Below are 27,427 nucleotides of genomic sequence, written 5' to 3'. Positions count from 1 at the left end.
AGACACTTGATTTCTGCAAGTAAACATCGTATAAATGCAATAAATTTCAGAGGTTGTAAACATTTTATAAATGCAACAAATATTAGAGAAAGAATCAGTAATCACCACTAACAAGTTATAAAGATAAAAATGTAAACTATATTATTGAAATATATTAAATAAAAAATAAAATTAAAAAAAAAAAATTGCTGGTAGTACTATGACTACTAGCATTTCATCGGTAATTTTACACCTCCTAAAACTTCCGGTTTGACACTAAGTCATTGTCGGAGATATAAAACCAATCGGAATTAGAATTTTTTAAAGCCCGGACTTGAAGCTTCGTCTTTCAAATATTTATAGGTAAATATAAATTGTTCAGTAAATAATAAATTAATATAAGCGGCTCAATTTACATTTCAGCGGGCGATCTATTTCAGTCTCGTGATTCTTATTGTTAAATCACAGTATAGATTTTAGTTGTCAGTTTACCAGAGTTAAAGAATTGTAAAAGTGCATTTCTGTACCGCTATAACAAAATAAGACTGACTAAAAAGTTGCAAATTGTGAACTGTATAAACAGTTATGGAAAGTAATAGTTTTGTTGTTATTTTGTTCCTTTTCCTTCACTGTGTATTCGGAAATCCATTTTTTTCACACGATTCAGAAGGAAGGTATGTTTCTGTGGTATTGGATCAAGATTCACAGACACTTGTTGTAAAAAATGATGTAACGGAAGATTTTGTTGCAGTAGGTTTTTTCAAAAATTCAATGAACGAAAGTGGGTATGGTATTTTAACATTTTTACTATTTTCTTTTTTTTCATTTACAAATTCATTTTTCATTACAATTTATCATTTTATTAGGTACGTGACGTGAAAATTTTAAATTTATTACCACAATGATATTTTTAAAAGACCTTTCAAGGTATTTTAAATATAAACAAATTATCAAAGGTGGACAGTTCCATAAAAAGTTATATGGCTTTTAGTTTTCAAATTGTTTGAATACTATAATGTTATTAATCATTAAAAAAGAGGGTCAATACAGTATTTTAAAGGTGAAAAAATGATCAAAATCAAACAATTTGTTCAAAACTTATAATGGTTAAAGAACCCATTTTTCAATGTATGGATTTGATGAAGAAACTGTTGTTAAAATTATGTTTTTCTTTATTTAAATTGTCATAACTTTGTCAATTCTTATTAAAATACTAATATCTTGGTGTCAAAAGATAGGTGTAAGAGTGGGCTACAAATTTATGGTAAACTCTAACCACAGGGCATACCGGATGAACAGAGGGGCCATCAAACCACCACCTTACCTGTTTGAAATTGAACACTTTTTTCAGAAAAAAAAAGTCGTTTTTTAGGCCATTAGCAATATAAATATACAAAAAAGTTGTTATAAATTTATACTAAACCGCCATAATATATGAGAGGTGTATGTTAGCAATAGAGCTGGGTGTGGTGGTCAGGGTTGTTATCTGTCAAATATGTCTGAGACATATTTTCTGCCGACATAAAATATGTCCCACATATTTTCTATCAACATATTTTGACATAATTTTATGTCTGAATTATTTTCTGCTGACATAAAATATGTCAGACATATTTTCTATTGACATATTTTGACATAATTTTATGTCTGAATTATTTTCTGCTGACATAAAATATGTCAGACATATTTTCTGTCGACATAATTTGACATAATTTTATGTCTGAATTATTTTATGCTGACATAAAATATGTCAGACATATTTTCTGTCGACATATTTTGACATAATTTTATGTCTGAATTATTTTCTGCTGACATAAAATATGTCAGACATATTTTCTGTCAACATATTTTAACATAATTTTATGTCTGAATTATTTTCTGCTGACATAAAATATGTCAGACATATTTTCTATCGACATATTTTGACATAATTTTATGTCTGAATTATTTTCTGCTGACATAAAATATGTCAGACATATTTTCTATCGACATATTTTGACATAATTTTATGTCTGAATTATTTTCTGGTGACATGAAATATGTCAGACATATTTTCTGTCGACATATTTTGACATAATTTTATGTCTGAATTATTTTCTGCTGACATAAAATATGTCAGACATATTTTATGTCGACATATTTTTACATAATTTTATGTCTTTGCAATCAATTATGCTTCATAAAACTATTACTTTAAACCCTATAAGCAAACATCCGATGTTTCATAAAGGTCTTTTTCTGCCCTTTTTAGCGATGTATCATTTGATAGTATTGACTAATATTGGCATTTATTGACTTATTTATTGATTATGACTTATTTATTGATTATGACTAATATTGACATTGATAGTATTGACTAATATTGACTAGTATTGAGGCATCATTTGATAGTATTTGATAGTATTGATTAGTATTGGCGCTTTCCCTTATTAGAATGTAAAAACCATCTCAAGCTGAGTTTTTATTACTGAAAGTGGTTTTAATTAGTATGACTAAACTTAAAATATTTCTTTGATTAAAATAATAATAAAAAAAAAACTTTTACAGTTATTTTTAATTATTAGTTGATCCTGAAATAGATTTCATTATGAAAAACTGAATTCAAAAGATTTCAAAAAAATGGTTCACAGAATTTCAAAAAATTCGTGCCAAATTAAATTCATTTAAGCTGAAGAATTTGAAATGTTTCACATAAGTTATATTCAGCTCATTAAATTCATATTAAGAAGACTAACCGGTAATAATTTATAACTAATTACGAATAATATACTTTTAGTTATAATAGTTATGATTTATTTAACAAAAAAATAATTGACAATTGCATTATAACAGCATAATTAACTGCCATAAACTTGCATAAAATGTTTTGAGTGAAATATATATTGGAATAATTATTTTTTTTCGTTTTCCTTACGATTTAAAGTCAAAAATGGCGAATAATTTATTGAATGAATCAACTATTAGTTAAAAATAACTAAAAATGTTTTTTTTTAAATATTATTTTAATCAAGAGAATAATTTTAAGTTTAGTCATATTAATAAAAACCATTTTCAGTAATAAAAACTCAGCTTGAGATGGTTTTTACATTCTAATAAGGGAAATCGCCAATACTAATCCATACTAATTAGTACTATCAAATACTATCAAATACTATTAAAATTAGGGGTATTTGGGGTAAAGTCCCTAATATTGTCGAAAAAAAAGTTGTTCAAAAGTATGTCAACCTGAGTCTCAAAAGAAGCGTATTTTCATAGAGATTTTAAAGATGTTATTCGTTTGTAATAAAAATAAGTATTTTTTGTATTATTGCTGAAAAACATTTTGTTGACATTTTTTTAAGAGTCTTTAGCATTTTTTCAAATAATTTATTTGCCAAAATATTTTAAGGAAAAATTTTTATATTTTCTAAAATCTCTATACTATCTTCTAAATACGCTTTTTTTGAGACCCAAGTTGACATACTTTTAAACAACTTTTTTTTCGACAATATTAGGGACTTTACCCCAAATACCCCTAATTTTAATAGTATTTGATAGTATTTGATAGTATTAATTAGCAACAAATTTGTTAAACTATTTTTACTTAACTCTGTAAATTAAGTTGAAATGCGCAATAAATTTGTTAGATTGATTTTTTCTTCAAGAATATCAAACAGCAAATAATTCAGATATAAAATTATGTCAAAATATGTCCATAGAAAATATATCTTACATATTTTATGTCAGCAGAAAATAATTCAGACATAAAAATATGTCAAAATATGTCGATAGAAAATATGTCTGACATATTTTATGTCAGCAGAAAATAATTCAGACATAAAATTATGTCAAAATATGTCGACAAAAAATATGTCTGACATATTTTATGTCAGCAGAAAATAATTCAGACATAAAATTATGTCAAAATATGTCGACAGAAAATATGTCTGACATATTTTATGTCAGCAGAAAATAATTCAGACATAAAATTATGTCAAAATATGTCGACAGAAAATATGTCTGACATATTTTATGTCAGCAGAAAATAATTCAGGCATAAAATTATTTCAAAATATGTCGACAGAAAATATGTCTGACATATTTTATGTCAGCAGAAAATAATTCAGACATAAAATTATGTCAAAATATGTCGATAGAAAATATGTCTGACATATTTTATGTCAGCAGAAAATAATTCAGACATAAAATTATGTCAAAATATGTCAATGGAAAATATGTCTGACATATTTTATGTCAGCAGAAAATAATTCAGACATAAAACTATGTCAAAATATGTCAATCGAAAATATGTGGGACATATTTTATGTCGGCAGAAAATATGTCTGAAAATATGTCGACAGATCTGCCAGACATATTATGTCGTAACAACTCTGGTGGTGGTGATGGTTTGATACACCCTAGTATCAAAAATGACTTGATTTTATAAATATTTATATCTTTATTAAAATGAATGATAAAATGAATAAAATTATGTTATACAAGATTTAACATTTACAAGTGGTGTTTATATTACAAGAAGGGTGTATTATCCCCTCCACCCAACCTAAAAAACAAACAAACAATAAAACAATGCAATTACTGTTTTCAAAATTTATGTAATAAATTTAAAAAAATTTATAAAGTTAAAAAATAAAAATTTATACTAGAAATCCACCAAATATGGGAAACGAATGTAAAACTCATAATAGATATATTGATGATTTTTTAATACTATAATACCAAAAAATGTTTCAATCTTGAAATATTTCATTAGTTATTTAAAGTACATCAACAAAGAAGTGTAACATTTTACTAGATTTAAAGATGCATTAGTGGTGCATCCATGGTCATATAATAGGGGGCAATTGTGCCCTCCCTTCTCCCTCCCTCCGCATCAACCTAAATAAATGTAACAAATTTTTATTTGACAGAATGTGTATATATTACAAATTTGCATTATATTATATATTATGTGTATTAATGTATATAATAATATATAGATTATGTGTATATATTACAAATTTTATTGGAAAGAATGTGTACGTATTACAAATTTGCCATGGATTTAGAAATATAAAATTTAATATAAAAGTTAATTATTTATCCATTGATGCAACAAAGATACACAAGCGTTTACTGAAAAAAACTAATTTTTTATTGTTACAAGAAATTATAAATGAATACATTTTAAAACATTTTAAATTTATTTTATTCATTATAAATGTTTTTTATTGTATACTTTTATTGCATACTTTTATTGTTGCCTAATTAATTCAAAAAATTTATATATAGTTTTACATTAACTGGAGAATAAGTTATTAAAACAATCTCCTACTTCTGAGGGATTTCTATTATCAGTCAATAGTGGTAAAAAAGGTAATCAAAGCAAGGTATTACCAACTTTTATAAATCTTTCAATCTATCATATAGTGCTTGATAGGAGTTTGGTTTCAAAAGCAATGAGTTTTTACAAGTCACAGCACTTATGATAAGATTTTGCAAGTCACAGCACTAGCAATGAGTTTTTGCAAATCATAGCACTTGCGATGAGTTTTAGCAAGGCACAGCACTTGCTATAAATTTTTGCAAGTCAAAGCACTAGCAATGAGTTTTTTCAAGTCACAGTACTTATAATGAGTTTTTTCAAGTACTAGTAATAAATAATGAGCACTTATGATGAGTTTTTACAATTTTCTGGGAGTCAAATTAATAAAATTGTAACTCTCCAAAGACTACATCTTCAGGAGGTTAGATCTTTTTCATACAATAGTCAACAGCCTCAATATCAGTTTGATTATTTTTCCAGTAAGAAATGGTGTAAATTAAGTCATTTTTTTGTTTATTAACCTTTTCTACTCTGCCATTATACAAAACAGGTTTGCATGTAATTGGATCTTATTGGATCGAAAACTAATGCAGCACATAAAAATTTTAAAATGACTGAACATCTAAACTATTCAAACTAAACTTACTGATTGTTTGTTCTAAATTGGCTATAGAAAATAAAATATCTATCAATAAATTATGCGATCTCTAATAAAAAGTGTATAACTATTATGATATTGAATGAAGTGATATATAAAACCTTCATCTTGACTGTTTATTTTTTAGTAGTTTATCTAATTCAAATGTAAAATAAAGTAATCAAGTAACCCCTCTGCCTTCTAAATCAACATCAAAAAAAAAAATTAGCTACCAAAAGTGCTACTAAAAATAGGGTGCCTGCTACTAAAAAATATTGAATGAAATTTGGTAGTTGCATAGATATATGAAAAACTTGAAAGATTAGAAAAGAAAAAGTTTCCAGCATATCTTTGGCATTAATTTCATGTCAGAAATAAAGTTTTTGACATCAAAGTTTTTGACATCAATAAACTCTACAAAGTTTTTGACATCAGTAATAAAGCTCAGTATAATCATAAATCGAACAGTAATAAAGTTATAACTATTCTAGTTTTTAAAAATAATCTATGTCGATATCGAATTCTAAAAAGTTATCTGAAGAAACATGTTTTCACTACGCTAACTCTAAACAAACTTTGAAAAACGTGGCACAGAATTTTAGCACAAAATTTGGAGCCGTAAAACGCAATTGTACTTAGATATATTACTAGAGTGTGGCCACTCCCCAAACCTAAAAAAAAAATTTTTATAATGATGAAAAAGAAATCTTAAATACAATTTTTTTAAAAAGAGAAAATCTAGTATAAAAAGTTATTTTACCCCATTACAAAATGCATTAGAATATCCATTTTGTCAAAGGAGTAGATTACTCACTCCAACAACAACAAAAAAACGCACGCAAACAAAACTTGCGGTACATATTTTGCAATCTTCTAAACTTATGATACATTTTTATGTATTTTATAGGTATATATAAGTATGCATAAGCATATATGCATTCAAATTAAGAAGTTATATTAATAATAAAATAATAATTCTCCTGATACAGCAAGCTGAGTTTTTTCAGCAAGTAAAGCTGAATTTTTTTCATGCGATATTCAACAGCTTCAATTTAGTTTGATCTTGTTTCTAATAAGAATTTATAAATTAAGTGTAAATTTTGTATTGTTGTCTCTTGTTTACTTTTTCTTGCATAATAAATGAACTTTCAATACTTAGAATCATGATTTTTCTGCTAAAATTTCTTTTTAACAAACCATCATCTGAATCAAATTGCTTGGCAGATAAGTGTTTATATAAAGTTCTCATTTTGCTAATAGTTAATACACATGGGCACTCTAAGATTTTTTCCTCATTCATCCATTTTTTATTGTTTGCAGGTCTGTCTGCTGAAAGTCTTAGCTCAAGTTCCGTTATTTTTTAGTTGAACCTTCATTCTTTTTTTATGTTCAATGTTATTAGACCACTTTACTATCTTTTTTTTATAACTAAAAAAATCTATTATCTCTTCACTATCTATATTGTGAGGCATTGCATTTGGGGTCATCCATAAAGTATGTACGCTCATAAGGGGAGGGGAGTCTTCTCCCCATATGCTTTATGTACAAAAAAAGCATGCATAAGCTAATGGTGGGGGTGGGGGTGGGTGGGGTGGGTGTTGAATATAAAAGTATGTACATACTAATTAAAAAAGTATTCTTAGTTAATGGTTGTTTTTCTAACTTATCACAACTAACAAATACTTAATAAGTAACTAAATGTTTTCAAATAAATAACTGGGTGTTATTGTATATAGTAATAAATAAAATTTTTTAAAAATAAAACCATACCTGCCACTATGAAATAACAGTTGGGGAGGGAAGAAAGTATACTTGCCCTTAAAAAAGATCTAATTACAAATTTTTTGGAAACTTTAAAGTTCTTTTTACTAAAAGAACTTAAAAGTTAGTAAAAGAATTTTAAATTTAACAACAAAAGTGTAATAAGTTTTTATGGGCTTGGTAAAAATTTTGTGGGTGTTTGGTTCCAAATAAATGGTTAGGCACGTTTATTTGGTACTTCGTAGTAAACATTTGATGTGTTTTATGTAATGTCTCACATGCTTGGTTATGTTTATTAATTATTTAGTAATAGGGAAAGTTTTAATAGAAACACAATTTTTATATTTGCTTGCGATAGTCAATTGTTTTTACTATCTCCAGCCTGGAGATTTTCTTTTGAATTTTTAATAATGACACAGTTTTTTACCTTCACCTATGTTGTTATGCTATAAATGTTGGAGAATAGAGACCGCGAGGAAGACGTGTTTGTGGTTAATCTTATGTAAATATGAAGATTCTTTGTGTATGAAAACATAGATATTATTTCTTGTGGAGTATGCGTTTTTGTCAGATGGACAATTAGTACTTCCGTTTTTTTAATTTCAGAATCTATTTTGTCTGCTTCATCAGATGTTAACAAAGCTCCCGGTCCCTCGTCTGATATTTTGTTTATGAGAGGAAGCTTCAATGCAATAGATTGATTAATTGATGTTTTAGCATTAGACCAAAAAGACATCAACTGAGTTTTACTTTCCATTGTTTTTTGTGTAAGTTCTTTAAAAACTGATTCATACGTCAATTCTTTATAATTAACTTTTTACCACAATTTGTTAGCTTCTTTCTAATGCTCCTGTTTATTTTTTTGTGGCATAGCTTTTACTACTTGTTGGTAAATTATTTTGTACTTTTCACTATTATTCATTTTAATAATTCCGCCAGCAAACTAATTTTTATCTGACTATTTAAAGTACAACTTAAACTTACAAGTTACTACAAATGCAAACAGGGATTGCTTGATTAGTTTTGAAATTATTTTTATTATAAAACATTTTTTACAAAATAAAGTTTAAAAATTTATAAAAAATACTATTTACATAACAATTTCAAAAATTAATGTTTAATGTTTAACAATACTTAAAAACTTTAGCTTTTTAACTTGTTAACCTTATAAAGACTGTTGTTGCGCTAATTAATTAAAAATTGAAATTCCACAATTCTTATAAGCAGATGTTGTATTGAGGATGGATCATTTCAATATAAAAACATAATTTTTTTTGTCTTTCAATTCCCATATGTATTTTGACTGTATAGTTTCTTTTAAATACTTATTATTTTTAAAGGAAAGCTTATGATAACGTCGTCTATTAAGCTAATATATTGATTATTAGGTACATTCTTAGAAGAAACGACACATTTATACCATGTTTTTTGTGAATCATTTTTCACTAATTGGGCAATTGTTTTTTTGTTTACAATTACAATTAAGACTTCTTTTTTTTTTTTTTTTTTTAAATTAAGGTTTTACAATAAATTGTGTAGGCATAAACTGCCTGTCAACCTAATTATATAATACTTGACCATTACAGAGTTTGTATAACTAATAGAAAATAAAATGTGGATTAGTCATAGAGAAGCCATTCATTTTTTAGATGATTGTCTAGAAGCAGTTTAAACGTTTTTAAAGATAACGCTGATACAATGTGATTAGGAAGAGAGTTCCATTTATTTATTATTCTTAGAGAAAAAAAATTCATACGTAAATTTAATCGTGAAGATTGTTTTTTTAGTTTATATATATGACCACGAGTAATAAATTTACTATCTATTTCAAAAAGACTTCTGTCACTATTGTTGTTTTTGCACCATTTGTAGACGTTGATTAGGTCTGCACGAAGTAACCTGTATTTTACAGTTGTCATATTTAATGACTTCTTGGAGTAGTGTTTAGTGGCTAAATCAATCCAAAGTAGCCAAATTAGGCCTAAATATTGTAGGTGTATCATGCTTTTTAATAAATTGCAAAATGGATTCTTTTATATACAAATAAGTGTTTAAAGTTTTACAAGTAATGTATGGTGTATTTTTTAAACCACAGTAGATTTCTACCCATATAAGAAACTTGGGAGCAAGTTTCTCAGATTGAATAAACTTCAATGTTTTAGTGACATATTTATCCTTTGACTGATTAAAATACTTCTGGACTGGCAGCCCGCTTTTTAACATTGTTAATATACATTTTGTTACAAATTGTTCAATTTTTTTAATATTAAAAATATATATGATGTAGTAAATTAAAACTATATTATTTTGTTTATCAACTATATTCAAAATTATAGATTCATTAACTAATCGTTAGTGATAAGCGATGGGTAAACATGCATGACTGACAGTTGGGGGCTAGATACAGTTAAATGTCTTTACACTGATTGACAGTTAAGGATATGGGCGATAAAATGTACTTATATTGACTAACGGTTAGTTTGCGGGAAGACTGAATGGTCATTATTAAATTAAAAAAAAAAGTTTTACCTCATAAAAGGCATTTATTTTTGTTTTTAATAGTTATTTCAAAGCAGATAGAAACCAGTACTTTTTGTTGTGCATTTTAATGTTATAAAAAAGATTTATAAAAAATAGCGAATATTAGAGTTTTTGTGACATATATATTTTATTGACATCAACGTCAAACTAGAACACTTTGGCACAGTGGTAGTTTGCTTATTTAATGCTAGATCATAGTAAATTTTAATTTACTTTGTCATAATACAAATAGTTTAACAAAGTCATAATCAATTTCGGAAATTTAATCAATTTTGGAAATAGCTGGAACCTTGCCAAACCAACGCGACAAGTTGTGAAATTTTCTTTTTTCATCATCATCTTCTTTTATGCACAAGATTTCTTGGTTTAAATGATGCTTTAATTTCTCCATCAATGGATTGTTTTGAAATTTTCTTTTTATAATATGTTATATATTCTGAAAATCTAAGTACTTTTTCTTTTAAAGTTTGGATGCATTTAAATTTTCTTGCAATATCTTTCTGCAACTGACATGGATTTGTTTTTATGGAGCAAATTATAAATTTTGCTTTATATTTATCTTCAAATCTTTTTTTTTCCTACTCTCAGCTATAGAAAGCTAGCTTTCTATTGAATTATATAGCTTGTTATGCTTTTAAAGAGATTTACTATTCGAATTTTAATTGGATTCAAAAAAATGTGCAGTCAAAGCGAAACGACTTTTGTTAAAATGGCTGGTAGTGAAAGAGTTAAGTAGCTTTGGAAGTTTAAACAAAGTATTTGATTTCAAACAAAAACTATTTTGTATTTTGTTATTAGTTTAACATTCATTTTATTAGAACATCTTTTCAATATTAATGAACAGTTATGTTAATTTTTATTTTTGTATAATTATAGTTTCCAATTAATGGAAGCCTGAAATATCTGGAAATATCTAGAAAAAATTATATTTTTTATCAAATTTTACTTTTTTTTTTTTTGAGCTCAATACTTTTATCAAGTTTTTAATTTTTCAAAAAAAAAAATCAAAGAAAAAAATTCAGTATTCTTATTAAATTAGAATATTGTTTTAATAATTTTTTTTTTAAGTTGGTCCAAGCTACATGTGACTACAAATGGGGTATACGATGATATCCTGCAAGCAGAAGCTGCTGGCATTGCAGAAGGTTACCTGACAGCTGATCATATTAGCATGACCTATCAGAACACATTGAATGATTATTGCATAAACGAAAAAGACTACTGCGAAAAACTTGAACAGTTTTTAGATGATAATGCAAAATGGGCATCTGAACAAATATTATTAAAAACAAACTTGATGAGCTCATACTGGCAACAGGTAAAATCTTCAATTTTATTAATTTTTATAGATTTAAAATCAAGTTTTTGAATTATAAAAATAAACTTTCAAAATTGAGCAAATTATCTATAGGTTCTCAGTGCTACTTTTACTACGAAATTTTTTATAATAATTTTTTTTATTTTTAGTAGTAAAGTTATATAACTAATTTCATAATATAACTATATCAACTAACCATTCATAATACTGAGTAAGGGACTCAACTTATGACCTTTTATAATCAAAACTTATTCCAACAACCCAATTAATACTGGATTGATCAGATTTAAAGGTTTCTTTACAATAATGTATTCACTTGCAATTCTCGAACAACTCTATCCACAAACCTTAAAACTATTTTTCAGCAATAAAATAAAATTTATAAAAAATTAAACAAAGTGAATCTTATTTGAAATTATCTTAAATGTCATTTTTTAAAAAAAAAAATTTTCGTACAAAAAACGTATACATATATTTATGATCAACTTAAATTGTTTAAAACTATTTCTATAATTTGTTTTATAAACAACGGCAACTTTAACTATCTAAGTAATAGTTAAACTTATGCAGACATAAAAAATTTTTTTTTAGTTTAATTTTTTTATTAGTTTTTTCATTAAGTAGTAAAGTTAGATAAAAAAAGTTTTTTTTTATGTCTGCATAAGCAGGAGTTAATTTAAAAAATTGTAAAGTTAGTTTAAACTTAAAAAAAAATTGTTAAATTAAAAAAAATAAATTAATTTAAAAAAATATTAAAAAATTATTTTGCTATTATTTTATAAGTAGACTTATGTATTACACAATGTGTTACGCAAGATGTAACAACTAAGTCACTGTGCATAGAAACTTAATAACTTTTAGAAAAAAATAAGTAACTTAAAGGCATGGACCATTTTCAAGTTTAGGTAATCAGATTTGGTAAAAGACTCAACCTTATTCATACCCCTAGTTGACCTTAGAATAAAATAATAATGATAATCATAATTAATCTCAGAGCTATATTTAGAATAGATAACAAAGTTAATATTTTAATAAAATATCTTAATAAAATATCTATTTTTAGTTTAAAGTTTAAAATTTACCCTCTAAAATAACTTTAAATTATTATTTTTATTTTTTTTCAAAATTTGAAATCTGACAATGGTTTTTGATTAAATTTGCTTTAAAATAAAATTTAAAATCAGAAATAATTTTTAGTAATCTTTCTTTTTTGGTGGGTTTTAGTGGGGTTTGCTTCAATGCAACCTATAAAAAGTTAGATTATTAATAATATCTTGCGAAATGCTATATTACAAGAATTATCGCTTCTGAACTCTGCAATTGTATGTGTATTTTCTTTAATAAATAGCATCTTTAAATTATTTAAAAATATGTTTGAAACGTGTTTTTTCATAAATATTTTGTGTCTGATTGGCAAGAATCACAAACTTATAATCAGTTAAACTTTTGCAATAATAATTATAAACGCATTTAAAAAAGAGTTAAACTTTTGCAATAATAATTATAAACACAGTTAAAATTAATATATCAAAAATAAATAATTAATATATCAAAATTTTGAGTCTTTATCATTATTAAAAGTTGCACGCTATAGTGGTTTTATAATTATTATAAAATAAAGTAACTATATATTATAAATCTTGTAGTATCTTTCTGTTATTAGCAAGGTCTTTGAGTCTTTGATCAACAAATTTTTAACATCCCATCTTGAGTCAAATAACTTGCTATCAGACAATCTTCTTGCTCTATGGCTGACTTGCAACTGGATGGTGGCAGCAAGGCTAAGGCTATTGCTCTTGACTTATCTAAAGCTTTCAATAAAGTTTGGCATGCTGTTCTTCTCCATAAGCTTGCTTCATATGGTATAACTGGAAAAGTTTATGAGATTATCGAATGATTTCTTTTTAACCACTTTATCAAAGTCATCCTCGAAGGCCAACACATTTCAATAATTTTTTGGTGTAGCACAAGGTTCTATCCTTGGTCCTGTTTTGTTACTTATCTACATTAATGATCTTCCTAACAACCTTAACTCTAAAGTGGCTCTATTTGTCTGTTTTTTTCCCTGCACTTTATCTATTAGGAACTTTCCCCCATCTTCATGTTCTTCCTGACTCATACAACCTACAACTTTTCAATTCTTCTGTCAGTTGTTTCCTTGCTCTTTAAATCTATTCTTTGTTTTCTAATAACTCCCAACTTAATAGTGGTCACTTAGCAGCCTAGTTGAGAGTGAATCAGAATAATAAAATATATATGTTTAGATAAATGTTTAATTGAATATAATAATATAAGATATGACTTCAGAAAAGACCTTTTCACAAGAAGATTAGTTATAACACCACATTTATAAAGATTGGATAAAAAGTACAGGAACAATATTTAAATAAAAATCAATAACTGCAACATGTTTAGTCAAAAATCATATGTTATCAAAAAATCTTCAGCCAAAAAATTTTGAAATTACAAACAAAATGATCATCAATGTAAAGTCATTCCATAAAAGTCATCCCATAAAAGATATAAAAGTCATCCCATAAAAGATATAAAAGCTACCTATGTTCAATCACAGGCAATAATAAAAAAGAAGTCAATTAGCATATTAAGCTGTTAGCGATGAAATAAAAGATGTTAAAACAAGACAAGATCAACTAAGGAGTGAATTTGCAAAAACAGATAAATCACTTTTTTTTAAAAAAAGACTTAATAATGTTTTTTTTAGTACTAATACTTCTAAATCTTTATAAATAAAAATTAAATTTAAAAGCAACTGTTTTGATAATATTTTACCTGCCTTAAATTAGTCTGTCCATGCAAAACCAGATTAAAAAAAAATTATTGGCGATGCAAAAGACAAAAGTTTTATCTAATCAACATTCTGTTTTAAAAACCTTTTATAATAATGGAGGACATTATTTAAGAAAAAACTCATTTACACAAAAATTCACTAAAATCACAACAGCCACATTTAAACAGTTGCAATCGAGTTTTAATTTCATCAATCCTATAAAAGTTTCAAACATTAAAATGACTTACTTTTTAAGGCAGAGGGGCGTTTGGCACAATTATATTGGTTATTAAAGTCATCACTAGTCAAGTTGACTTCATAAAGCTTGTTTAAAAACTAGTTAAATTTCCGATCAAAACCAGATAAAAAAATAATTGGCATGCAAAACCAGATAAAATGTTTTTTCATTTTGTAATAAAATAAGATCAAAAGAAGGCGATTTTCAAATTTTTGTCTTTAACATTCTTTTAATTATATTTATTGTTTAGCTTTTAAATTTTTAATTTTTAGCTATTCGATTTACTAGAAAACATTTTTTGCCATATATATATGTATATATATATATATGTATATATATATATATGTATATATATATATATGTATATATATATATATATATATATATATATATATATATATATATATATATATTATACTATATATATATATGTATATATATATATATACATATTTATATATATATATATATATACATATTTATATATATATACATATATGTATATATATATATATATATATATATAAATATATATATATATATATATATATATATATGTATGTATATATATATAAATATATATATATAAATATATATAAATATATGTATATATATATATATATATATATATATATATATATATATATATATATATATATATATATATATATATATATATATATATATATATATATATATATGTATATATATATATACATTTATATATATAATGAAATTTAAGCTGGTGGAAAGAGCAAGTGTTTTTAATAAAAGGTTTTAATAGTTGGTATACCTTAGTTTAATTTTAAATTTTCTGCAAACAAAAGTGTGCGCGATTTTAATTTCACTTTTATATCCATTTATTTTAATTCCAAATGTGTGCGAGATTCTAATTCCATTTTTATTTCTATTAATTTTAATTTCAAATATGTATGCAATTTACGAAAGTTTTTTTTAAGTCAATTTAATTAATAAAGTTATCAAAAAAAAGAAAATTACAAAATTTTCTTAGTGTTCGTTTAATTAATGAAGTCATGCATATTTATTTTTATTTATACTGTGTTACCATTTTAAGGTATTGTTTTATAATTTAAAGTACTTAGGTTCATTAATTTTTAAAAGTCTTGGATAAGTTTTTATATAACAAAATTAAGTTAAAACATGTTTTAACTTAATTTTAAGTTCATTAATGTATTAAATATTTTAGTTATATTATCCTTAAACCAATCATTTTTAAGTGTTTGATGAGTACTTAAAAAGTATTCGATTGCGTTTTTTTAATATTAAATCCCAGAATTTCCCTGGGACAAATTTCTCAATCCCGAAATCCCGGGATTGAAAATTTCCAGGATTTTTGCCATCCCTAAAAACAGGGGAAAAGTACTCAGGGAAAATGGATTCCTAATTGTGCCATGAACCCTGTTTTAGTATCTTCCAAAACAAAAGTTTTTTAGAGGTTTATAGGTTTTTTAGTTTGATTTTTTTAATATTTAATGCAGGAAAATTGCTTGAACTAGGCTGAACAATAAGCTTATATACCAGAGCATTTTATGATAGAAACAATTTTTATAGAAAAAATTATGTGGAGAAGCATAAGTAACACAAACAAAGAAAAATGAACAGATATTCAGAGTAAAATCTTTAAGAGGTTTATTGATTGATTTAATTTAATCAATTAATAAACCTTTTTAAAAAGATTTGTTAACTAACATAACACAAATACAGAATAAGAAATTGTCAAACCACTTGAATGGTTCAATCAATTTTTTTCCAAGTCAGTTTTCACTCCCATGTCCCATGTTTCAAGACGTAATATGTTGATATAAACCCCACTAAAAATTCAGAGTACCACTAACAAACCAACTTCTTTCCTTATTTTTCTTACGTTACTTGTATTGCTTTAGTTTAATGTTGTTCTTGTCAATAAAATTTTTATAGGTTGCACTTATTAACAAACAGCTAGAAGGGCTACTTAATGGGTATCTTCAGGCTAACACTCAACCTGTATTAAATTTATTCAATTTTAGGTATGTTTTTGTCACAAGTATTAGAGTTTTTTTTAAATTTTAAATCAATTTTTTATTATGATTAAATATATATCAGGCTTATAATGTATACATATATATATATATATATATATATATAATATATATATATATATATATATATATATATATATATATATATATATATATATAATATATATATATATATATATATATATATATATATATATATATATATATATATATATATATATATATATATATATATATATATATATATGTAAATTATGTTAGTGTATTTTACAAATAGAGTGCTCAATGTTCTTAAAGAACAGAGCAATAATTAATTAGTAAAAAACACTTATCTAACTTTTATCTTTGACTCGGAGTTTCACCATCGCTGGATCATCAGGAAGAGTTACTAAATCTCAAAAAAAATTCAATTTATAGAAAAAATATTTTACAGGAAGTTATAAATTATTATAAAAAATTTTTAATTACTATATTTTTTTTTTTGTTAACGAGAAGTTACAGAAAGTAATTATGAAATAATTTTCTTTGGAATGGGGATAGTTTAATTTGGTCATTTGTTTTTATAATTTTTTAAGAGGTATTTATTTTCGTGCCTACATTTAGAAATTAATTCAGATTTTTTATTTAATAAATTTTCTTGATTCAAATGAGTAATTATTTCAAATTTTTCTTGCAAACATAGCATACATTTTTTGGAAATGTTATTATAGGCAGGGGCAGATTTTAGAATAGACCATTGTAAATAAAAATTTTAATTTACAATGGTCTATTCTAAAATCTGCCCCTGCCTATAATAACATTTCCAAAAAATGTATGCTATGTTTGCAAGAAAAATTTGAAATAATTACTCATTTGAATCAAGAAAATTTATTAAATAAAAAATCTGAATTAATTTCTAAATGTAGGCATGAAAATAAATACCTCTTAAAAAATTATAAAAACAAATGACCAAATTAAACTATCCCCATTCCAAAGAAAATTATTTCATAATTACTTTCTGTAACTTCTCGTTAACAAAAAAATATAGTAATTAAAAATTTTTTATAATAATTTATAACTTCCTGTAAAATATTTTTTCTATAAATTGAATTTTTTTTGAGATTTAGTAACTCTTCCTGATGATCCAGCGATGGTGAAACTCCGAGTCGAAGATAAAAGTTAGATAAGTGTTTTTTACTAATTTATATATATATATATATATATATATATATATATATATATATATATATATATATATATATATATATATATATATATATATATATATATATATATTATATTGCGTGTTTAAAATAAACTGTCTGACTTCATCCTAAAATAGTCTGTTCAATGCTTTTTATTTTGGTTTTTTAAAGTAAAAACATATATATATATATACATCAGGTCAGGTCAGGTTATCCTGCTACTAGTAACATGTAACCCAGTACAATCTACTTCATGTCCTGCTGCCTTGTAGGATACGCATTTTTAGGCAAAGGCTAGGAGATGCCAACTCCCACTTAAAACATGCCCTGCCCTAGGGCCCTTGGTTGAGTAAAGGCTAGAGATGGTGTCTCGATAAAAATACTCATCTTGGGCATATGTTAAATGGATCCAGCTACTGTCTTGTAGAAGGCCTCCTAGGCAAAGACTTACGGGGTAAACAGATTCTTTCTGTTGACCAGCCTCGCACCCCTACTTCATCTATTAGACTGGTGCAGATGTATTTTTAATACATTGTTTCCAGTTTAGGATGTTGAATGCTAGATCTTCTTGACTCAATGCATGGGTTTTGCTTGTGTCTCTGTTTTTATGACTAGGCAACTCATTCCATTATCTCCTAATGAGGGTACAGCTCTAAAACTCAGTTTTATGGTTCTCAGGCTGGCTGGTAGTCAGGTTTCCCAAACTCTGTGGTAGCTCTCAGAGAGGCTGATTCCATCAACAGCTGAAAAATATCAAAGTATTAACAGTGTCATGTTGCGCATGGATGGTGTCCCTGTTTTTACTTTTGGTGTGTATTGCGGAGGCCACATTTGAAGCCCTTTGTTACAGCTTAGGGTTTATTAGTAGTAATGAGGCAGTTGCTTGGGCTATTAAACAGTGTTATGAGTACTATCTATGCTTTGAGACTAGTTCTTCAATCTAACTTTAAAATGAATAAAGTACCAAAAACTATAAAACACAAAAAACCATCATCATCACCAAGTTCTCTAAACCTATCATTCACTAATATTCGTGGTCTTCGAAGTAACTTTTCTTCTGCTGAGTCTTATCTCTTCAAAGTTCACCAGACCTACTTGCTCTTTGTGAGACTAATTTAAGTTCAGCTGTCTCATCTTGCGATCTTAGTGTTGATGGTTGTCTTCCTTTAATTCATAAAGACTCCAATAGTCACATGCTTGGCCTGGGCATTTACATTCCTAAGAATTCACCCATTTGTCATGAAACTAGGTTTGAATCCACAGACTATTCTTTTATGTGCTTTCGTTTAGCACAACTTCACTCTATCGCCTTTCTCTTTGTTCTATATCGCTCTCCTTCATCTCAAGACTGCACTCTTTTTGATGTTATTTCTGATCATATTGACCAAGCCCTCTCTCTTTATCCATCAGCTAATATAGTTGTTGTCGGTGACTTTAATGCTCACTACTCTGAATGGCTTGGCTCTAGTGTCAGTGATTCTGCAGGCATGAAAGCCCACAACTTTTGCCTTTCTCAATCCATAACTCAAATTGTCAACTTTCCAACTCGCTTTCCAGACAACCTGAGTTATTTACCTTCTTGGCTTGACTTATGTCTTGTTTCTGATCTTAGTCAATGCTCAGTTTCTCCACATTCATCCTTAGGTGCTTCTGATCACAGCGTGATCTCTCTAAAACTAATATCTCATTCTTCTTCATCATCTGAATCCCCCTATTATCATACCTCTTACAACTACAGTAAAGCTGACTGGGATTCTTTCTGTGATTTTCTTCGTGACGGCCCTTGGGTAGAAATCTTTTGTCTTCCTGTCAACAAATGTGCTTCGTAAATAACTTCGTGGATTCAGGCTGGCATGAAATCTTTTGTTCCCTCTCGACAATTCCAGGTCAAGCCTCACTCTCCTCCATGGTTTTCCTCACACTGTGCTGCTGCGATTACGAATCGAAACCATTACTTCCATATTTATCAGCAAAACAATTCTCCAGAAAATAGACGTCTGTTTATTACTGCTAGAAACCATTGTAAAAAGGTTTTGTCTAACGCCAAAGATTGCTATTCTCAGGTCATGAAATCTCGTATCTCATCTCAAAAATTAGGCTTTCGTGACTTCTGGAGAATCTTTAATAGTATTAATAATAAGGGCAAATCTCTAATTCCACCTCTCTTGTATGGTTCAGACTTTGTCACCTCATCTAAAGACAAAGCTGAATTGTTTGCTAAAAACTTTTCATCAATATCATCTCTTGATTCCACTAGTTGCGTTCGACCTGATTTTGCCAAAAAACAGGTTCATCCATTGCTTGACATTTGTATCACTCCAGCTTCTGTATCTAAAGTGATTTCTTGCCTAGATTCTTCTACGACTTGTGGCCCAGACAACATACCTGTTATTGTCTTGCAGAAGTGTTCTCCAGAGCTATCGTTTATACTTTCAAAACTATTCAACAAGTGCTTATCAGAGTCTTGTTTTCCAGCCTGCTGGAAAGTGGCATCTGTTATCTTTATTTTCAAAAATTTTGGAGAGTGATCTGATTCGTCTAACTACCGTTCCATTAGTCTTCTTCCTATCATAAACAAGGTTTTTGAATCTTTAATTAACAAACACCTAATTTCTCATCTTGAAGATATTCTCACATCTAAGATGGCATTGTTTGCTGATGATACTGCCATTTACTCTTGTCGTGATAGGAAACCAACACTCTCTGATTGCTTGTAGGGGGCATTTGAGCTTGAAAAGGATCTTACTTCTGCTACAGCATGGGGCTCATAGTGGCTGGTGAACTTTAATACAGATAAAACTCAATTTTTTTCAGCCAATCGTTATCGCAATAATTTAGATCTTCCTATATTTATGAACAGTGATGTACTCGATGAGTCATCTACTCTTCATCTTTTAGGATTAACTCTTATTTCCAATCTTTCATGGAAACCATATATCAAATCATATGCAAAATTAGCATCTGCTAAGGTTGCATCTCTTTATCGAGCTCGACACTTTCTTACTTCGGATTCTATTCTCTATCTCTATAAATCTCAAATCCGTCCTTGTATGGAATACTGTTGCCATATCTGGGGCGGATCTTCTAATGATGCCCTTTCTCTTTTAGACAAGGTGCAAAAATGCATTGTAAACATAGTTGGACCTGCTCTTGCAGCCAACCTCCAACCATTATCACATCATCGTAATGTTGCTTCTCTTTCTCTTTTCTACAAATACTATAATGGGTACTGCTCTAAAGAGCTAGTGTCTCTTGTGCCATCTACTAAAATTCATTCTCGTGTTACTTGTCATTCAATTAAGTCTCATCTTATTTTGTGGCTGTTCCTAAGTGCTCGAAAAACGCTTATTCATCTAGTTTTTTTCCTTGAACATCGGTTCTTTGGATTTCACTTCCTTCATCTTGCTATCCTGATTCATATAATTTGCAATCCTTTAAGTCGTCTTTCAATTGTTATCTTGCTCTACAATCTTCTTCTTTTCTTTTCCAGTAACTTCCAACTTTAATTAGTGGCTGCTTGCAGCCTTGTTGAAAGCGAAGATGTTTAAAAAAAAAAAAAAAAATTGTTCATATATAGACACACACACACATATATATATATATATATATATATATATATATATATATATATATATATATATATATATAAATATATATATATATATTTATATATATATATATATATATATATTTACTTGTAATTTTACTTACAATTTACAATTGTTTGTAGTATAAAACAATTACCACTGTTTTTCATAAGAAAACTTTCTCGGGACTCTCCACAAACTTTTTTACTTTTACTTCATTTTCATAGACAGTTAGTCTGATTAAATTTTTATTTGATAAAGCTTATAAAATAAACAACACTAGTCTTGGTCTTAGTCATGATATTAACGATCTTTTTAATATTCTCAAATGCAACTTGTACCCGTCTTGGTTGATTAAGAAAATCCATAGCTCTTATATTATCAACATCAATATCAACATTTTATCGTGTTCGGAAAACCTACAAAAGTATCAATATTTTAAACTTGCTTATATTGGAAAAATATCTGATTTAACTAAACAAAGACTAAACGCAATCATTAAAAGATATTGTAAATCAGTCACTGTAAGATTGGTTTTTACTTCATTTAAAATTTCAAATTTTTTTTCCACAAAAGATCTCTTTCCTACAGACTTTAATTCATTCGTTGTCTATAAATTTGAATGCACAGGCTGTAAATCCTGTTACATTGGCGAAACTACTCACCATTTAAAGACACAAATAATTGATCCCAAAAAAAGGGATAAAAACTCACATATTTATAAACATATTCATTGAAATGAAAGCTGTTTTAATAGTTTGTCTTTATATTTGTTTTAACAGTCTGGGGAACACCACAGGTTATATTGAATAGATTAGATGGGTCAGGTAAATTACTATAAACAAACTATTTACGGTTGCTTAAATAGCTTTTTTTATTTTTTGTTTGTTAATTCACCTCCCCAAGGCGCAGAAGGCCACTACAGACAAGGAGGCTACTTAATTGTGGTTATAACTCTCTCTCAACTTTATAACTCCAAAACACGAAACTTGACGAACAAGGCCGCTGCGCAGAGAAACAAGTTGAGTGTGGTACTACTAGGGGCGTGGTGGGGATCGAACTCAGAACCTCTCGCTCATGAAGCGAGCGCTCTACCACTACACCACTACCACATTTTAAGTAACAGTAAAACATTTCCTTTAATTCCATAATACTCTAGTTTTTTTAGGAGAATTTTATGATCAATTGTATCAAAAGCTTTTGATAAATCTATGCAAACTCCCAACGTGAATTGAGAATTTTCAAAAGATTCAGAAATATTGCAAATAATTTGGATTATTGTATGTTCTGTTGAGTTTTTTTTTTTGATTCCGTATTGATTCACATATGAAAAAGAAAAACTTTTAAAACTTTTTAACAATTAAAAAAGTATAACTTGTTAAGAAAACGGAACAAAATAGACCTTTTCAACAAAATTTATAAAACAAAATATACAAATTGCAAAACAATACAAATTTTTGTTATTAAAAAAAAAGCAAAGAATATTTTTTTAAAATGAAACATCATTAAACATAAAAACGTTTTATTATATACAATTATTATACATAATATATATTTATAATTAATAATAAAACATAATATGAAATATTTATAAAAAAGTATACTTTTTCAAAGAAAACTCAATTAAATCTGCATCATCAGTTAACAATTATTAGAATAACCAACTACAAAAAAACTAATTATAGATGTGGCATATTATTTTCTCACCCCTTCCTCTTCTCATATTTTACTCTTTACAGGATCCACACTCCCTTTTATAAAAAAGGGGGGTAGGGGGACTTTAGCTCTAAATTTGGGCTCACATCTTTTGTGCTATATTTGGGTCCTCTATTTGTTTTGCAATATTCTGAAGAAGCATTATAGCATATATCTAAAATGATAGAGAAAAATTATATAATAAAAGTAAAAACATTACATATTAACACTACAAACCAATTTACCTGTTGCTGATGCTTTTTCTAGAGCATTTTTAAAGTTAAGCGTAATCTGTAAGAAAAGACATTTATTGCAAAGACAATTTGCTATTACACAAAATAACAAAAACGTAAAACCTATCTAATTTCTTTTTAAACTATTAGCTAATGATCATCATAGTAAATTTTAAATAATTAAAGTTTATTAAGTTAAAAAATTTTAAAAGTAAACTAAAGATAGTTGGTAGAACACAAGGAAATAAAAAAGCAACTAAATAAAGAAATAAAAAAAACAACTAAATTTAAAACGTTTGTAATTATTTACAGTTAAACATGAAAAACAACTCTACCATCATGAGATGATAAAGGTAAAATTATGAAAACAAACAAAAAAAAAAAAAAATTAAAATTAAAAATAAATATAATAAAATGTTTATTTTTATATAAAATACAACCCTTTTAATTAAAAACATTAATTTTTTCATAAACAGATAAGGACACATCAAAAATTGATTTTTGAGTTCTTTTACGAATTTATTTTAAATACTTATTTAAAATAAATTCGTAATTTTAATATTTTGCAGAGCATGCAAAATATTAAAATTTTAATATTTTGCTGACTAAAATTTTGATGGTACTTAGTGTAGAAACGGAATGTATATCTTTTCAACAAATTTTTTTTTGTAAACATAACTTAACATTAAAAAAAAGAAACAAATTTGTTAATTTTTTTCACATATTTGTTTAATTTCAAACAAAATTACCCAAAAAAGATTAATAAAAATATACTTATTAAACAAAAAACATTCAGCTATATTTTCTATTTGTAGATGTAGTTAGCTATTTTCCCCTGCCCACTCTAACTCCTCCCACTTCACTTTCGGTAAGGGTAATCTCTTCCGTTTTAATGAAATGAGGGGAAATCTTTTCCCCTAATCTGGGCCCACACCCTAAGTACATTGCAAAATTCAATAGCTTACTAACACTTCATAAGATAAATGTAAAAATAAAAAAAAGTAACAATTCAAATAGCTGAATGATATTTTAATTTCATACTAAATTATAAAACCTACAAATTGTTTATTTACCACTTACAGATAAGGGTGGTGCAGCAGCTAATGTTGATGGGATTTCTACAACTTTATTGGCTATAATAAATAGCAAAAACGTACAGGTAATCGAATTGAAAATTAAAAACAATTTAAAGCAATCAAACTATTTGTAAAATATCTCATAAAATAGAATAATACAATCATATTAAAAAATATTATTTCAATTCATCACCTTTAAATTGTCTCGATAAGTAAAACATTAAAAAATTAAACTTTAGTAACTTTAAAAACAGATTAAAAAGTTAAAAAATACATACTATTTATAAATAAAAGTATATTCAGTATTATAATATTTATAATAATGATAATAGAAGATTCATATTATATGGAGTATAATACAATTTTGATAGTTATCTTAATTCTGTCATTATTACGCACTGGGTTTAAAATGTTTAACGAGGGCGTGGTAAAATAGCTGTAAAACTTTAAATTTCCTTATTACCTTTATATTATGTATTTTTAACTTTTTATTATTTTTAAAAATTATAAATCTAAAAAATGGTTTATTGTAAATATAAAATTAGAATTTTTAATTATGTTTTTAATAAAAACATATTTTTTAAACCCCCTTACTGTTTAAAAAAAGTAAAGGTTGCCGCGTGTCAAGTTCAAATCATGAGTTTGCTTTTTTTTTAAAAATTTTTGTTATTTAAAATGCAAAACAAAACAGCTTTCTTTCTTTCAAAACAAACTTCTTTCTTCAAAAGCATTTTACTTAGTATTTTAGAAAAATCAGAAAAAAATTAAATTAAAAAAAAAAAAAAGCTGCTGGTAGAAATTGAACCTTGACTTCCTGCCTAAGAGCCTTGTGTGCTAATCACTCGGCTACGCAGACATATTGTCTAATGCAATTTTAAAACTATATAACATTAAAGACTTTATCAAGCAGAAATAAGTGCTACAGATCAAATCTTAAGAAGATGTTCCTGCAATGCAATTTTCAAGTGAAAGTAAAACTGAAAAATTTTATATGTTTTAGTATGTTTTTAACATTACATAATTTGAAGTAAGTTAGATATTTGCAACATTTGGTTGACTTTTCTTATAAAAAAATCTGCTACTACTCTTTTTCGCTATTACCTCGGTTGCAATGGCTGCCAAGAGTATCGTGTCATACACACTCAAATGATGACATGTTCCCTATTATATTATAATATGATGATAAAAATTGTATAAAAAAAGTAGATAAATATATATATATATATATATATTTATCTATCTATCTATTTATATATATATATATATATATATATATATATATATATATATATATGTATATATATATTTGTATATACATATATACATATATACATATATACATATATATATATATATATATATATATATATATATATATATATATATATTTGTATATACATATATACATATATACATATATACATATATATATATACATATATATATATATATATATATATATATATATGTATATACATATATATATATATATACATATATATGTGTATATATGTATATACATATATATATATGTATATATATATATATATGTATATATATATATATATGTATATATATATATATATGTATATATATATATATGTATATATATATATATGTATATATATATTCACATATATATATACATATATATATATATATATATATATATATATATATATATATATATATATATATATATATATATATATATATATATGTATATATGTATATATGTATATATGTATATATGTATATATATATTTAAACAATTTTAAAATGTATTCTACAAAATAATAGTGCTCAATGTTCTTAAAAGAAGAGAGCTATTATAAGTTAAAACTTAACAAAAACAAAAAACAAAAAAAAGTTTATTGTTAAGTGATTCTCTACTAATTTATATATATATATATATATATATATATATATATATATATATATATATATATATATATATATATATATATATATATATATGTATATATGTATATATGTATATATGTATATATATATTTAAACAATTTTAAAATGTATTCTACAAAATAATAGTGCTCAATGTTCTTAAAAGAAGAGAGCTATTATAAGTTAAAACTTAACAAAAACAAAAAACAAAAAAAAAATTATTGTTAAGTGATTCTCTACTAATTTATATATATATATATATATATATATATATATATATATATATATATATATATATATATATATATATATATATATATATATATATATATATATATATATATGTATATATATATATATATATATATATATATATATATATATATATATATATATATATATATATATATATATATATATATATATATAGAGAGAGAGAGAGAGAGAGAGAGAGAGAGAGAGAGAGAGAAAGTTATGGAATCATTTGGTTTTACCATTGCGGTTATAGTTTAAAATTTAATTATAAATTTAATTATAGGCTGTTACAATTAGGAGGTGACTTAGAAGACATTGAACAAGTACTTGGAAAAAAAAATTTAAGGAAGGTTTATGGGTCAGGATCTTGTTCTGCTTTTTTAAAGTTATTTTCTAACAATGCAGATCTTGTAATTTCTCAGGTCACATGGTCAGATTATAGCACTATGCTTCGAATATACAAGTATTATAATTTTACTCTCCACGATGCACAAGGTTATTTTTCATAGTTATTTAGTTATACAATTTATAATACAATTTTAACTAATACAAATATAAACTTATACAATTGATAATAGTACCTACCACACTTATGAAAATATCTTTTTAAACGTTTTATTAAAGTTACGCAAAATGCTTTCAAATTAAAAAAACAAATTACTACTAATGATTGTTTAATAAATGAACAAATTTTATCAAATTTATTAAATAGTGTTGTATATAATATTTTTAAATTGTATAAACATTTATTTTTTCAAAAAGGTTGCAGAAAAGAAGAAAAAAATTGTTTAAAAAAATAACGTAGTCTTTTTAAAATAGTAATTTTTTAAAATTTCATGCTCTAATTAGTAAATTAGTTAAGAAACATAGGATTGCTAGAACAAAAAAC

At 25.9% G+C, this 27,427-nt stretch overlaps 1 protein-coding gene across 1 annotated transcript in view; it reads left to right on the top strand.

The window, feature by feature from the left end:
- The first annotated feature begins 393 nt into the window (after window positions 1-393).
- Window positions 394-27,427, top strand: part of LOC100206663 (putative phospholipase B-like 2) — a 44,030-nt gene continuing 16,996 nt past the window's right edge. The window contains exons 1-4 of the mRNA XM_065808155.1: window positions 394-764; window positions 11,292-11,541; window positions 16,506-16,594; window positions 26,822-27,033. Of these exons, the coding sequence (XP_065664227.1) occupies window positions 565-764; window positions 11,292-11,541; window positions 16,506-16,594; window positions 26,822-27,033 (751 nt within the window). The 5' untranslated portion in view covers window positions 394-564. The remainder of the gene's footprint in view (window positions 765-11,291; window positions 11,542-16,505; window positions 16,595-26,821; window positions 27,034-27,427) is intronic.

This window comes from Hydra vulgaris, chromosome 10 (genome assembly GCF_038396675.1).
Source record: "Hydra vulgaris chromosome 10, alternate assembly HydraT2T_AEP".
Classification (NCBI taxonomy): domain Eukaryota; kingdom Metazoa; phylum Cnidaria; class Hydrozoa; order Anthoathecata; family Hydridae; genus Hydra; species Hydra vulgaris.
The sequence above is the reverse complement of the archived record's forward strand: the minus strand, read 5'-3'. Positions and strand labels throughout refer to the sequence as shown.